General features: G+C 41.4%; 1 protein-coding gene across 1 annotated transcript in view; it reads right to left on the reverse strand.

Annotated features, from left to right (window-relative positions):
• CDR2 (cerebellar degeneration-related protein 2, 62kDa) overlaps window positions 1-16903 on the reverse strand; it is a 28376-nt gene extending 11473 nt beyond the window's left edge. Inside the window, exons 1-2 of the mRNA XM_010837188.1 lie at window positions 16516-16903; window positions 4921-5033 (exon numbers count right to left, since the gene is read on the reverse strand). Of these exons, the coding sequence (XP_010835490.1) occupies window positions 4921-5033; window positions 16516-16594 (192 nt within the window). The 5' untranslated portion in view covers window positions 16595-16903. The remainder of the gene's footprint in view (window positions 1-4920; window positions 5034-16515) is intronic.
• Window positions 16904-17213: the final 310 nt, after the last annotated feature.

Raw genomic sequence — 17213 nt, forward strand, 5'->3', positions numbered from 1 at the left:
TCAAGATTGCTGGGAGAAATATCAATAACCTCAGATATGCAGATGACACCACCCTTATGGCAGAAAGCAAAGAAGAACTAAAGAGCCTCTTGATGCAAGTGAAAAAGGAGAATGAAAAAGTTGGCTTAAAGCTCAGCATTCAGAAAATAAGATCATGGCATCTGGTCCCATCACTTCATGGCAAATAGATGGGGAAACAGTGGAAACAGTGACAGACTTTATTTTTTTAGCCTCCAAAATCACTGCAGATGGTGACTGCAGCCATGAAATTAAAAGACACTTACTCCTTGGAAGAAAAGTCAGGACGAACTCAGACAGCTTACTAAAAGGTAGAGACATTACTTTATCAACAAAGGTCCGTCTAGTTAAAGCTATGGTTTTTCCATAGTAGTCATGTATGCATGTGCAAGTTCGACTATAAAGAAACTTGAGTGCCAAAGAATTGATGCTTGTGAACTGTGGTGTTGGAGAAGACTCTTTACAGTCCCTTGGACTGCAAGGAGGTCCAACCAGTCCATCCTAAAGGAGATCAGCCCTGAATATTCATTGGAAGGACTGATGCTGAAGCTGAAACTCCAATACTTTGGCCACCTGATGTGAAGAATTGACTCATTTGAAAAGACCCTGATGCTGGGAAAGACTGAAGGCGGGAGGAGAAGGGGACGACAGAGGATGAGATGGTTGGATGGCATCACCGACACGATGGACATGAGTTTGAGCCAGCTTCGGGAGTTAGTGATGGACAGGGAAGTCTGGCGTGCTGCAGTCCATGGCGTCACAAAGAGTCGGACATGACTGAGTGACTGGACTGAACTGAAATGAAAGTCTAGCTATTTGGTATGGAATTGAGGGTTTAGGTCTGAATCTTCTAACACTGAGGTCAGAGCTCCTTCCACTTCCTTTCAAAATCTCCAGAGGTGGAAACATTTAGGAATTATTGGAAGTGCTTTGTAAACTGCTTATCTGTCCTCTGTTAAGATACTGATTTGAACAAGTACTCATTTATCATCTACTATGTTTGAAAGACCATGAATAAACACAGCAACAGCCTTCAAAGTTGCAGTGGAAAATGGTTAGGTAAGGGGGGCGGGGAGAGAAGGAGAATAGAACAAATCAAGAAATAAGTATAATACACAGTAGAATATTGATAAATGTAGTAGGGGAAGCACAAAATGCTAAAATTTTCAAGGAAGACATGAGCTCTTGAAATAAGGGCCCCTAAGGCCAGACTCTTTTGACTCCTGTGGGGATAATGCAGGTTTCCAAGCAGGTTTCCAGCAGTTTACTCAAGGCTGTAGGCTGCTCACACAACTGTCAGAAACTTTAAGAGAATCCAATTGTGTTTGATGGTGTCAGATCTCATTATTCTCCAAAGCTTCTCTCCTTCTCTTCAGCCAAGAAAAAAAAAACTTGCTCTGGAATCTTGAAAAATTAGTTGCTGAATAAAAGCCACACAGGCTACATAGGCATCTCTGGAGCCAATCATTAGTTTCAACGGTTATTTTTTTTTTAAAAGACACAATGCCTAACAAAATACTGATCAATTTTTATGAGGACTGTTTGAAACCCACGAACAGCTTTTGAGAGCATACTTGTAGTTCTACTGAGAAAATATCCTTTGCCAGTTTCCTAGTTGTCTATTTCCATAATGAGTCACAGTTTTGGGGATTTTATCCTAGTATTTTCACCAGTTCCTCATCATTCTTCATCCACTCTTGAGTAGTTTGTTCCAGGACTATTTTCTGGCTGATTTAAAATTTCTCTGGGTTGGTACAGAGGTTCCTTTTTGGTTTTCAGTATATTTTCTAAATTTAAAATATGATCACGTATTACTTTTCAAATCAGGAAAATTTCCAATGAACATTCTAAAAAGTTAGTTTAAAACTTGTACAAGTGACTCCATTTATGTAAAGTTCAAAGATAGGCTAAACTAATATAAGGGTATTAGAGTGCTGCTTAGTGGGGGTGGTGACTGGAAGAGCTGATAATGTCCTTATTTCTTTTTTTTCTAATTTTTTTATTTTTTAAATTTTTGGCTGTCTTGGGTCTTCATTGCTGCACAGGCTTTTCTCTAGCTGCAGAGAGCAGTAATGCATGGGTTTCTCATTGTGGTGGCTTCTCTTGTTGCAGAGCACAAGAAGCTCCAGGCGAGCGGGCTTCAGCAGTTGTGGCATCTGGGCTCTAGAGCGCAGGCTCAATAGCTGTGGCACAGGGCTTGGCTGCTCCACGGTATGTGGGATCTTCCCGGACCGGCACGCAGATTCTTTACCATTGAGCCACCAAGGAAGCCCACTTTCTCATTTCTCATCTGGGTGTTGGCTGCAAGGGTATGTTTATGACAATTACCTGACTTAGCGTTTGTGTTTTTTTCTGTATGCATATTTTTTTCTAAAGTTTACTTAAAAGAGAAAAAAAGACATCAGGTTTAAATGAAAGGAAGAGTCCTGATAAAGTTTAGGGGGCTCTCCAAGGGTACAATGATAAGAGACACTATACACACTGCATGGGTCATCATGTAGTAGAGAATTAGGTTCTTCAGCTGCCTGGTTACTTTTACGAGTGTTCAGGCCATCCGTGGTATAGACTATTGGACAGAGATCTTGGAAGTCTGTCGTGATCTGCAAGTCTGCCTGGACACAGGTATAAATCGAGCAGGCAGTAAGTCTAGTCTGTAAGAGGCCCCTGGCTGGTAAGTGGGTTTAGACAGAATTGTCATTTCATCTCCATTTCATCCCACTCCTTATTGACTTTCAGAAAGCCATTTATAAAGAGAAAGAAAGAAAAAAGTCAACCATAATGGCAGAGAAGAAATCTTTGTTCTTACTCAAAAAATAGGTTCGGATAAAGAGTAAAATGTTGAACACTACAATACTTGGTCTATGAACCACTGGACCCGTGTGCTCCACTACAGAAACAAGAGATCTATGGAAGTGTTTCTAGAAGTACTCCAGGCTAAACTTACTCAATTAGCTTTATATTAACACATATAGTTGATTGTATATTTATTTAATCATTAAGGTCTGACCTGGATACTTACATTTCTATTATCCTTTTCAATATCTTATAAGAATCAGGGGTTGGGGAGAGGTGACTGCTGGGGCCACAGTGCCACATCTGTGTGAAAGCTTGAATACAGACATTTTTTAAGGAAAAAAAAAAATCTTACAGAAGACATTAGTGGAGTGTTATTTATAGATTTGGAGAATCTCAAAGATCTTTGGATTTTTTTCAGAATGTCAATGATCTCTTTTAATTGTTTAATCATCTTCAATAACCACAGAAAACAAAAGTAGAAAGACAGGTAACTTAGATCATAAAGCAATTGTGTTTGTAATCCTTACAGTAACAAATAGGCATCATTCTCTAATTGTACAAATATTTGGACTTTTTAAATCTGTATTTGGCAGATGTGCTAAAATAAGTATTCACTACAGTATTCAGTTATGGTGATTTGTAAGTGCTTACATGGAAAACACCAATACAAGGTATTAAGACTATGTTTCTACCCAAATTCAAATTAATGTACCACACAGTATATGATAATCTTCAGGTATATGCCCTGGGACCACTCTATGAAATCTTCCAATCAGTTGAAAAACAAAGCCCATGAAACAAAACAGGAATGAGTTTCTTGACCATGTATGACACTTGGATATCACAGTTTAAAAATGCCTGGTTTTCCTGCATTGTTAGTTTTCTGCCCAATTCTATGAGTAATAAATTCAACTTTAGGTATGGGAAGTTCTATGCTCTTCTGATATAGAATATACTTAAAATGATAGCTGATGACTTCAATACCATTACAAGGTACACCTTTCTAGAATTATAAAAGCATATTTTGTCACATCATGGGCTAAATTCATAAATCCTGAGACGGGGGAGGGGAATCTACTGTATGCATCTTAATTATGATCACCATGTAAAAGTAAGAATACTGAGATGATAAATTTGTCTTCGTTTTAACGACAGGTTTATTCGTATTCAAAAACGGAAATCTGTCATTTCGGCTGAAGTCAAGGGCTATGTCATTCTACTTTGCGTTTCTAGCACCTGCTTCAGTATATAATCAGAGCCTAGTAAGTTCTGACCATGACGAATGGTTTCTGTGTTCTAAGGTCTTCTATGTTTTCCTGCACATAGACTTATAAGAGTCCTGGTTCTACTGTATCAATTTGAGGGGAAGGAGTTACAATTTAAGCGCAAGACTTTTTTAAGGTGGGAGGGTAGTTTGGGGCATGCAATGTTCTGATGGACAACTGTTTGGTTAATATCCATAACTATCATCTTTACAGTCACCTGGCCTACACAGAGCTGGGCTACATTAATGGGACCATTTACAAGATAGCACTTCCATTTTAAAGCCTTAAGCTAGCATCTTTCATATTATGAAATCAGGTACTACAATTTTAAAAATTTTCATCAAATTTAGGATGGTGTTTGGTTAAGGGGAGGGGATGCAGCCAAGCAGGGTTTACAGAGGGAGTCTCAACAGACAATTTTCTTTCTCAGTCTGGTTGGTGGGTATAAGGATACCCACTGTATTTTTCTCTTGTACCTCTTTGCAAATCTTAAATATTACATAGTTCATTTTTAAAAGAAAAAAATAAAAAACTAAATATAGTATTCACAGCTTTACTTTGCTTCACATATTGGTAAATACTGGACCATTTACTTCTAAGTTTACTTCACCAAGGGGGTAGAGAGAAATGTCTTTCATCATAGCAGATTTATGTACTGAGAAAGCTTAAAGACAGTAAAAATCAACCTCTATACACTTTCCATGGTTCTTTATACTAAAAAAGTCCACATTATAAATTAAACATTACTTTTAATTGCAAGTGTTACTTTAGTAGAATACAATTGGTTTAAGAGCAGAGACAGCCAATACCTCAGAAGTAACTCCCCCATTAAGTAAATTACCTCGATTTCCTGTAACTGCTCCTGATTGGTTGTGTACATCTGCTGAAGAGAATCCTCCAACTCTGTGTTTCGATCCAGTAATGTCTTCCCAAGCTCAGCAGCAAGTTGGAGATCTAGCACAACAAGCAAATCTTATTAAGGTAGTGCAAATGATCTCATTTCAACATTTTACATAAACCAGGGCTTCAAATAAGAATGAACTAAAACCCAACCCAATGTATAAAGTTTAAGTTAGATCCCAGGGGAAGATGGAATGGCACAGAAGGAAACCCAGATTCTACTTAAGTTCAGTGACAATGGGGCCTTTTACCAGGTACGGTACTCTCGATGCACTCTTACAAGACGTCAAGAATAGTGGTGCACTTTATGGAGGGGTATTCATTTGTTTAGGAATGATCATTCAGCATTGTGACACCTAAGATCATAATTAGCTGCCAAAGTACAGGCAAACCTAAAGTCCCATGAGTTTGGCTGCTGTGAATACAACCGTCAAAGCAAGTGTGTGACAGACCCTGGCCCTCTCAGTGCACTAAAACTTAAGCCAAAAAAAGGAAAATGACATCAGTGATAAGAACACTACCACAGGTCTCTCTCATTTTTTCTATTTCTTTTCATTCCTTCTTCAAGATGACCAATCTAGATAAGCAAAGCAGCAGAACAGTTTGTGTGGTAACTCAGTCATAGCTCAGACTTTCATTTAACACAGAACCATATTTCCATTTTAAACCTCGCTTTTCAACACTCTTTAGGCATATGTGCATATACGACAGCATTAGTTTTGTTACACACAATCCCAGAAACAAAAATTCACTGATACAAAAAAGGACAATAGTTGTAACATAAGGTACCTGAAACACTTTTCTGCATAGTAAGTTGGAGAGGTCCTTTGATAACAGTGGAAAATGCACTGAACTGAGTAGGAAAATCTGGAGTTCAGTTCTGACTGCCATTTACCAAGTGAACGCTTTAAACAGAGTGACTTTAAACATCCCTACATTTAGTATTCTTGTGTAGAGAGATGACTGTCCTGTCAATATGATTGTGAAAATCAAATGAAATAGTACACAAGGAAGTACTTCACAAACTAAGCAGCAGTACACAGGCAAAGTTATTAGTATTCATTGATTCACAAGTCAATGACTGTTGCTGACTGCCATAAGCGCAATGAAAGTGTGAGCTATGACTGAGTTACCACAGAAACTATACTGCTGCTTTGTTGCTAGACACCATGCTAAGATTTGGCTAGAATGCTGAATAAACAGATCAAGTTCCTGCTTTCCTGACACTCCCAGATGTACAGGGGAAGTCAGACAGCAAATAAGTAAATAAACTTGAAAACTGTTATAAACACTATTCATCCATACATGTATGCATATATTCAATAATACCAAACATCATTCTGGGGATCTACAAATGAACTCAGCTAACTCCCTGCCCTCATGGAGCTTATACTCTCATGGGAGAAACAGCATGAGAAAATATATACTAGATAGCAAAAAAATGCTTTAAAAAAAAAAGGAAGGAAAAGTATGGATATGGGAGGTTGAAATTTAAGAACAGGCAACAAGGGGGATATTAGACTCCAGATGTGAAGGACTGAATAGGTGCCTCACATAGATCTACCGAGGGGACCAGCATTCGAGGCAGAGGCAGAAGAAGAGCAAAGACCCTGGGAGGAAGCATGAGTGGCGATAATAAGGACTGCAGCCGATGAGGCTTGAGCACACTGCGTGTGTCTGTGTGCGTTCTGTGGCTGGGGCAGCAGGAGACAAAGAGGGCTTCCAAGGATGGCCAGCTGTTAAAGCCAAACTACGGAGATCAAGATGCTGGTTTTCACTGAGTAAAATGGAACCACGTGAAGGCTTTTGATCAGCTCCACTCTGGCTTTGGGTTAAGTTGGCCAAAAGGGTTAAGGTGGAGGTAGGGTGACAGGGATACTGCAATCACTGGGTGAGCGATCGTGGTGGCTTAGACTAGAGTGGCAGAGATGGAGATGAGTAGAGGTGTCAAATACTGGATGTGTTTTGAAAGTAGAGCTAAAAGGATTTGTTAATCAACTGGATGTGCTATGTGACAGAGAAGAAAAAAAACCCTCCAGGTTTTGTGATAAGGCACAAAGGATTTTCTACTTTAGAAAGGAGGTCATGATGGAAGTCTCTCTTAGAAGACATTTTAGCTAAAGCTTGAGGGAGGAAGATCTTAACACATAAATGCCAGGAAGAGGCCCTAAGAAGGGAAAGAAACTGGCACACTGTATGGCCCAACACGGCTCATAGTTTCATGTCTGAAATGCAGTACTTGGGTGCAATCTCAAAAACGACAGAATGATCTCTGTTCATTTCCAAGGCAAGCCATTCAATATCACGGTAATCCAAGTCTATACCCCAACCACTAATGCCAAAGAAGCTGAACAGTTCTATGAAGACCTACAAGACCTTCTAGAATGAACACCCAAAATAGATGTCCTTTTCATCATAGGGGACTGGAATGCAAAAGTAGGAAGTCAAGAGATACCTGGAGTAACAGGCAAGTTTGGTCATGGAGTACAAAATGAAACAGGGGGAAAGGCTAACAGAATTGTGTCAAAAGAACACACTGGACATAGCAAACATTGTCTTAAAGCAACACAAGAGATGACTTTACACATGGACATCACTAGATGGTCAATACCGAAATCAGACTAATTATACTCTTTGCAGCTGAAGATGGAGAAGCTCGATGCAGTCAGGAAAAACAAGACCAAGAGCTGACAGTGGCTCAGATTATGAACAATTATTGCCAAATTGAGACTTAAATTGAAGTAGGCAAAATCACTAGGCCATGCAGGTATGACCTAAATCAAATCCCTTACAGTTATACAATGGAAGTGACAAATAGATTCAAGGGATTAGATCTGACAGACTGAGTGCCTGAAGAACTAAGGATGAAGGTTTGTAACACTACACGGGAGGCAGTGATCAAAACCATCAAGAAAAAGAAACAGATTTTCAGACAACTATTTTGCCTTAGGCCGCCTTACAAATAACTGAGAAAAGAAGAGAAGCAAAAGGCAAAGGAGAAAAGGAAAGATAAACACACCTGAATGGAGAGTTCTAAAGAATAGCAAGGAGAGATAAGAAAGCCTTCCTCTGAGATCAATGCAAAGAAACAGAGGAAAACAACAGAACTGGAACAATAGAGTGGACAAAACGTGGCCCACTGGAGAAGGGACTGGCAAAAACACTTCAGTATTCTTGCCTTGAGAACCCCATTAACAGTATGAAAAGGCAGAAAGATAGGACACTGAAAGATGAACCCCCCAGGTCGGCAGGTGCCCAACATGCTACTGAAGAACAGTGGAGAAATAACTCCAGAAAGAATGAAGAGATGGAACCAAAGCAAAAACAACACCCAATTGTGGATGTGACTGGTGATGGAAGTAAAGTCTGATGCTGTAAAGAGCAATATTGCATAGGAACATGGAATGTTAGGTCTATGAATCAAAATTGGACATGGTCAAACAGGAGATGGCAATTTAGGAATTCGACATTTTAGGAATCAGTGAAATAAAATGGACTGGAATGGGTGAATTTAGCTCAGGTTACCATTATATCTACTACTGTGGGCAAGAATCCCTTACAAGAAATGGAGTAGCCCTCATAGTCAACAGGAGTCTGAAACGCAGTACTTAGATGCAATCTCAAAAATGACAGAATGATCTCTGCTCATTTGCAAGGCAAACCATTCAATATCACAGTAATCCAAGTCCATGCCCTGGCCAGTAATGCTGAAGAAGCTGAAGTTGAACGGTTCTATGAAGACCTATAAGACCTTCTAGCACTAACACCAAAAAAAGATGTCCTTTTCATGATAGGGGACTGGAATGCAAAAGTAGGAAGTCAAGAGATACCTGGAGTAACAGGCAAATTTGGCCTTGGAGTACAGAATGAAGCAGGGCAAAGGCTAATAACAGTTTTGTCAAGAGAATGCACTGGTTATAGCAAACAGCCTCTTCCAACAACACAAGAGAAGATTCTACCCACCAGATAATCAATACCAAAATCAGATTGATTATATTCTTTGCAGCCAAAGATGGAGAAGCTCTATACAGTCAGCAAAAATAAGACCAGCAGCTGACTGTGGCTCAGACCATGAACTCCTTATTGCCAAATTCAGACTTAAATTGAAAAAAGTAGGGAAAACCACTAGGCCATTCAGGTATGACCTAAATCAAATCCCTTACGATTATACAGTGGAAGTAACAAATAGATTCAAGGGATTAGATCTGATAGACAGAGTGCCTGAAGAACTATGGACTGAGGTTCGTGACATTGTACAGCAGGCAGTGATCAAGGCCATCCCCAAGAAAAAGAAATGCAAAAAGGCAAAATCGTGGTCTGAGGAGGCCTTACAAATAGCTGAGAAAAGAGGCAAAAGGCAAAGGAGAAAAGGAAAGATATATCCATTTGAATACAGAGTTCTAAAGAATAGCAAGGAGAGATAAGAAAGCCTTCCTCAATGATCAATGCAAAGAAATATAGGAAAACAATAGAATGGGAAAGACCAGAGATCTCTTCAAGAAAATTAGAGATACCAAGGGAACATTTCATGCAAAGACGGGCTCAATAAAGGACAGAAATGGTGTGTACCTAACAGAAGCAGAAGATATTAAGCAGAGGTGGCCAGAATACACAGAGGACTATACAAAAAAGATCTTCATGATCCAAATAATCACGACGGTGTGATCACTCACCTAGAGCCAGACATCTTGCAGTGCAAAGTCAAATGGATCTTAGGAAGCATCACTATGAACAAAGCTGGTGGAGGTGATGGAATTCCAGTTGAGCTATTTCAACTCCTAAAAGACAATGCTGTGAAAGTGCTGCACTCAATATGCCAGCAAATTTGGAAAACTCAGCAGTGGCCACAGGACTGGAAAAGGTCAGTTTTCATTCCATTCCACAAGAAAGGCAATGGCAAAGAATATTCAAACTACCGCAAAATTGCACTCATCTCACACACTAGCAAAGTAATGCTCAAAATTCTCCAAGCCAGGCTTCAACAGTACGTGAACTGTGAAATTCCAGATGTTCAAGCTGGATTTAGAAAAGGCAGAGGAACCAGGATCATATTGCCAACATCCACTGGATCACTGAAAAAGCAAGAGAGTTCCAGAAAAACACCTACTTTTGCTTTATTGACTATGCCAAAGCCTTTGACTGTGTGGATCACAAAAAACTGGAAAATTCTTCAAGAGACGGGAATACCAGACCACCTGATCTGCCTCTTGAGAAACCTGTATGCAGATCAAGAAGCAACAGTAGACTGGTTCCAAATCGGGAAAGGAGTACGTCCAGGCTGTATATTGTCACCCTGCTTATTTAACGTATATGCAGAGTACACCATGAGAAATGCTGGACTGGATGAAGCACAAAGCTGGAATCAAGATTGCCAGGAGAAATATCAATAACCTCAGATATGCAGACACCACCCTTATGACAGAAAGCGAGGAAGAACTAAAGAGCATCTTGATGAAAGTGAAAAAGGAGAGTGAAAAAGTTGACTTAAAGCTCAACATTCAGAAAACTAAGATCAAGGCATCCGGTCCCATCACGGCATGGCAAATAGATTGGGAAACAGTGAGAGACTATTTTTTTAGGTTCGAAATCACTGCAGATGGTGACTGCAGCCATGAAATTAAGACGTTTACTCCTTGGAAAAAAAGTTATGACCAACCCAGACAGCTTACTAAAAAGCAGAGACATTACTTTGCCAACAAAGGTCCGTCTAGTCAAGGCTATGGTTTTTCCAGTAGTCATGTATGCATGTGAAAGTTGGACTATAAAGAAAGCTGAGCACCGAAGAATTGATGGTTTTGAACTACGGTGTTAGGGAAGACTCTTGAGAGTCCCTTGGTCTGCAAGGATATCCAACCAGTCCATTCTAAAGGAAATTAGTCCTGAATACTCAATAGAATGACTGATGCTGAAGCTGAAACTCCAATACTTTGGCCATGTGATGCAAAGAACTGACTCATTTGAAAAGACCCTAATGCTGGGAAAGACTGAAGGTGCAAGGAGAAGGGAATGACAGAGGATGAGATGGTTGGATGGCATCACTGACTTGATGGGCATGAATTTGAGCAAGCTCGGGAGTTGGTGATGGACAGGGAAGCCTGGCGTGCTGCTGTCCATGGGGTCACAAAGAGTTGGACATGACTGAGTGACTGAACAACAGCAGCCCAACATAAAGCCAGTGTGACAGAAGCTCACTGGGGAGAGTGGTACGGGAGCTGGAGAAGTAGGTACGGTTCAGACTACAGAAATCGGCCATGGTAAGGAAAGTTTAGGTTTTATTCTAAGGATGTTGGAAAGTCATTTCACCCGTGTTGAAAAATATACTTATTACACTTATTATCAAAAGAGGGAACCTCACCACATATGATTTTAAAACAATTTTTAGAGGTTGACAAACAAGGTTTAACATTTAATTCATTAAACCAATATTAGAGCTTAACCTAGAATAAGTGGTAACTGGAAAGCAACTTTTGTTACCTGGTAGCGGCCATTTGAGGGCATAATTAACATTGTGGTTGGTTAGTTTTCCCTCAGAAGGAAAAAAACAAGGCAGCAAAACCCACGAAACACCACTCCAGCTCATTTTAAAACATTTTACACCCATTTAAAATAAAACAGTATACTGTTGGTAGATCAGTGTCAAAATACATTCTCTTGTGATTTAAATATTAACAATGTCTATTAATGTACTTAAGACTTCATATACCAAGTCTATGAAATAATATCTTGTACTCACAAGACATCAAACCCTTTACAAACTGTTCAAACATTTGAAATTAATTTTTTGTATCTTTTCAAGGTAGTTAACCCAGATTTTCAAATGAGAAGCAGAAAGATGCTAAGAAGTGATCTAACCAATTCCACGTGGTGAGTCATAATAAGCAAATGAGAAACCACTGTCAACAGATTCTAACTTTCACCCTCATCACGATTCTCCATTATCCACATCCACACACTTTTAATTTTGTTGACAGGGATGTCCACATCTTTGTCTAAGGTACAGAGTACCTCAGTCTGCTTGTTTTCCTAGATGACAATGAGAAACTAGAGTTGAGCTCTTTGGCTTTTACTGCCTGTGCTGCCAGGGAAAGCATATACAACCCCAGGCAAGTTGCTATCTTGTTTTCAGTAAATGAAAAAGGAACTACGTACAGCTGAGATTTCCAGAAATAATTATTTTACACTCATAGCGTGTGTAATGTGTATACACAGCCCCATAAAGGAACCACTATGCTGAATTATTAAGGACAAAGCAAACATTACCTAGACATTACTTAAGTCTCTCCTGGCCTGCTATAAAGTGGTGAGTAACTCCTCACTGGGAAAGACCAGAGACTTACCAAAGATATTCTTATCCAGCAACCAAAAGCTGAGCCAAAACCTCTTTCAGAAGCAAGACTAATTTGAGACCATCTACAGCTATTTCTTTCAGTTAGGAAACTACCCATGTTACTTAATGTCAGCCGGGAGCACCTTTCCTGTTCCCGCTGCCGCAGAAGAGACGCCAAGTATAGCACTCTTGCAGTAAACATCCAACAGAGAAGAATTTGAGACTTGTCCTTATCGCAATCCTTATTTTGAGTTAAACAAAACCCAAGCCTGGCTCAGTAACCTGAAGTCTCAGTCTTCCAAATATTTCATTGGATGTGTAGGATAGAATTCTGGCGAAACAAGTCTCAACTACAAGAAAGCATCTGTGAAGTCACACTGTATAATAGGATATTACTTCATCTGTTAGTTTAAAGACAAAAGTCTTTCTTGGTCTTTAAAAAAAAAAAAAAGAAGTTTATTTCCTGTTGTGTAGCATCTGGCTTCCATTACCAAAAGGAGCCAAAAGCTGGCAGTAAGCCCAAGAAGGTTTTCTAAATAATTTGTGGAGGGAATGAGAGAATATTCAATGTCCTTTATTCTTACTTAACACACAAAAGAAAAGGAAACAATATAGTTTTGAAGCCTTATACACCTGTTCATCTCACTTTACAAAAAGGATTTTCATTAAGAGGTTGTCTTTTCTAAATCCTATTGAACTGGCGTAGGCAAACACTAAAAATACCACAGATTTACTGCAGGCTTGAGAACTGCAACTTTCAATAACTTCATGTTTAATATCCTTCCACTAATCAGTCTTTGCAAGTGACAATAATCTATTTTAACAATATAAACTATTAGCTTTAAACAGATAGTCTACTCAGCCCTATGCCCTAGGTAAAAAATTAACTCTAGTAGTCAGGTGATTTTTAAAAAAGATCTTCCTTCCAGAATTCCGAAATCTTTAAATTTCACTGCTATTACATTTTTCTTTAGTTTTTTTTCTTTAAAGAGGATGACATATTCCCATGTTAGCTGTAGTCTCTAGCATTCATTCAATAACGTTAAGGCTGAAAGTTTTTCCTATTACAAAACCAAATGCGTCATCTGGTGATGCTTCTGTGTAACTCCTGTTGCCGATGTTACTATAATTGGGAAAGCAAAAAATCTGAATATAAACATCAAGAAAAATGACGGTGTCAGTTTTAATGACCCTCCAAACAGTGATTCAGCAAATTCGTTGCTCATGTGGAAAACGTACTCACCTTAAAAAGTAGAAGTCTTAATTTAAACTAAGATTTCATTTGCTGATCTTTACAGTAGAAACCCAAATCCTTATTCTAAGCTTGCATAGCTCGCCAAATGACAATTACAACAGCAGCTGGTCTAAAAGAAAACCCAGTCTCTGAAGTCTTTCCACCTTGTTCTCAGGGGCACATTTCAAAGCAATCACCATCATTACCTACAGAGAAGGCTCCTGCTGTCCCAGAAAGGATCTTACTCACAGAGATCACAGTCAGTATTCTTACTTTGTCAACTCAGCCCTCTGACAAAAGACACTCTCTTCAAAGTGTTTTATAAAAGCAATGGGTTTTCTTCTTCTGCCTGCACAGTTTCACATGTTTCTAACAAGGTATGAATGGTAGACCACTGCCTTCTGAGGTTAGAAACTTTCAACAATTTTAATTTTTACAAAGAATGCCCCAAGCAAACTTTGGTAAAGAGATTCAATATACTTAAGTAATGCTTCTATTGTTAAAGAAAAAAAAAATTGTAGTTCTATGACTGAGCACAGGATCTTAGAAAACTGTTTTAGCAACTCTGTTCAAATAAGGCTCTCAGTAAAATTAATAATGAGGATGTTAAAAAATGAACAGACACGTGTCTGCACTTGATAAAATCCCACTAGATCTGCTTATCAGCGTAAGAGGACAGACTTGCTCCCAAACCTTACTCAGCAGCAAAATTATCTAGTGAGGGCCCACCCACTGCCTAGCACTATAGTGGGCGCCCCAGGAGGCAGCACCTCCAGTCAACAGATCCCTAGTAAATGAGCAGGATCCTGTCTGTCCTGTGGACAGGCACTGTAGTCCTAGTGCCTCAATGAACACCTGGGACGGAATAAATACAATTTTTGAAAAATTAACAAAAGATCCATTAGAAGTTTAGGAGTGAACATATAATGTAATGAGAATGGGACAAAGAGACCCTTTTATTCACACTGTGGCCTTCATTCTTTCACAGGCCAAATTCACAGTTGTAACTGTTGGAATTTCACATCTATTCCTACCCCACACACTTGGTTATGACACACAGAGTTATGTCAAAGTCCATCGTGATAATAGATGTAAAAGTCCTCTGAAAAGAACAGACCAAATTCCAAACGGAAACTGGCACTAGGAAGTTTGGACCTGTGTGCTTCAAGATTTCACGCATTTGCACACCTGATGACTTGATTTCAATCAGAGGTTAGAGAGTTCCACGTCCAACCTCAATATGTTGCATTTGCTCCTCAGTAAGTTGAAATATTACAAGTGGTTGTTCCTAACAACCTCCCACAGGGGGAAAGTGCAGTATAGACTCACTTGCCTGGTGGAAGAGAGCCATGAAAACAATAATCTTGTGTGAGTGCCTCAGTTCAGGTCAACAAGTGTTAAAATTGAGTTTCTATTATGTGCTAAGTATTGTGCTAGATAGATTAAAAAAAAAAACCAAAACAACCTGTACAGAGCTACACTTTCTAAATACAGTAAGGAAAAATATATAGTTTTGATTATAGGGCAAACTGCTTCATTTCTTTATAGGGAAAGGTTGCAATTGCAAAATGGTTGCCTCATAAATTCTGGAGAAAGTATCAAACTAGGCCATCAATCCTTCTGGGGCATTCTGAAAACAGGTTAAAACGTAAGACAAATCTGCCTTGTGGATGCTGTGAATATGATGGCAGATACTGCACTGCAGCCACTGAATAGGTTAGACTATGTAAGCATAATTACTTACATAAACTTTGACTTATATAAAGACTATATAAAATCTGATTTAAGCGACAGGCTGTGACATATTGATTTAAGAAATCACCTTCCCCCAAGAGTTCCTTATGTTTCTTTTCTGAGTCTTTTTTTTTTCTTTTTAAAGTATGAGTCTTTTAAGCCTACATTCTCTCTCCCCTAAGTTCAACGGTTAGCATGAACAAACACCATGGTCAATTAATATTCAACTAAATGAGATGGTAACTTTTTATGCCAGTTGAGAGATGAAAAAGTTGATTTACACAGAATTGCTGAAACAGAAGATGCCTGAAAAAAATTTCTCAGGAGACAGGAAATCCAGGACAGGCCAAGATGGGAATGCCTCTTGTGAAAAAGCTAGGGGGCAAAGTGAAGGAAGCAGCTGAGGTAGAAGTGCCCTCAAGTCATTCACTTGGCATCTGGTAAACCACGCCTAAGTAGCCCCCCTCTCACCCTGTCTAACGCCAACTGTAAGAGCTGTAAACCAGGTGGAGCAGAAGAGATAGGGGTTTGAGCAGTGACTAGGACGACTCCTCATTCTGAGTGTGCGGGTTCAAAAATGTTTTGCTCTACGGCAGAAACACAGTATTGTAAATCAACTAAACTCCAATAAAAATCAGTCAAAAAAAAAAACCGACTTGCTTCCACATTTGAGGGAAGTCACTTGGCCGCTTTAGCATCCGCGTTACCCATTTGGAAAAGGGGAACAATATGAGTTACTCTCTCAACGGAGTTATTGTGAGGATCAAATGTGTGCGCGATTCCTGCCACACGGCACTGCCACCCCGGGTCCACCACCTGCAGCAGCTCACACTCGCCGGCTGTGAGCACCGGCTGTGGTTCCTCCCCGACGCGGACAGCCCGGTAAGGGGCCACCCCTCTCCGCTCCGAGGAACATGGTGGGGATTAAACCAGTTAATCCCCGGAGAGAGCTCCAAACGGTGCCTGGAGCCCGGTCAGCTCCTGACACGCAGTAGTGGCTGGGACGATGGGGGATGCTGATTACCGCGCAAGAGCCCGGGCCCGCGCAGCGGAGTCCTCCCGCGCGGGACCAGCAGACGCGACAGTCCCAACGCCAGGTGAGTGCCAGATCTTCCCCGCTCCTGGCGTTGGTGGGCCCCGAGCAAAATCAACTTTTTAACAGTTTCGCGGCCAGGAGGTGAAGCCTCGAGCTGGCAGCCGCCCTGCTCTGGCCAGGCCCCGCCTGGCGACCGCACCCTCACCTTGCTGGAGGTCCTGGTGGTCGTACCACGGCTCGTCCTCCTTCATCTCAAACTCCTCCACCAGGTTTTCCGCCAGCATTTCGGCCGGCTCTTCCGGGGGCAGCGGCCCCTGCCGCCGCCGGCCCGCCTCAGCCGCTGCCCCGGGCTCTCCCCCGGCCCCTCCGCCCTCAGCCAGAGCCGCCCTCGGGCGGGACGCGCCGCCGCCCAGGCTCCACCGCGACGCCTGACCACAGCCGCCCGCTACCGCCTCCGGCGCCGCCGCACGGCGGCCCGCAGCGCACGCCGCGGACTGGGTTCTCTCGCGCCGCCCAACCGCCCCAACGGCCGGCGCCCCGGCGCGAGCTCCTGAGTCGGCTCTCCGAGCCGGCTCCTCACGCCGCAGCCGGGCCCAACGTGGCACTTTGGCAGAACCCTCCCCGACCGGGGCTGCGATTCAAACCCCCGGCGGCCCCTCGGCCAATCGCGAGCAGACCGCCGGCCGAGCGGCGGCGACGTCGTCCAATCGCGTCTCGCCGCAGGCCCGCGGTTCGCCCGGTATCAGAGGCAGGCAGCCAATGGTGACTCCGAAGGAAACAAAGAAGGCGGGAAAAGGACAAGGGGTGCGGTCGAGGGTCCCGCCCTCTCCTCTCTTCGAAAAGCTTCTGGCCGTGCATTCGGCGAGCTGGGTGAGGAGGTGGTGGCCTCCGCTGCCCCTGTGG

The sequence above is a fragment of the Bison bison genome, unplaced genomic scaffold (assembly GCF_000754665.1).
Source record: "Bison bison bison isolate TAMUID 2011002044 unplaced genomic scaffold, Bison_UMD1.0 scf7180017864072, whole genome shotgun sequence".
NCBI classification, from domain to species: domain Eukaryota; kingdom Metazoa; phylum Chordata; class Mammalia; order Artiodactyla; family Bovidae; genus Bison; species Bison bison.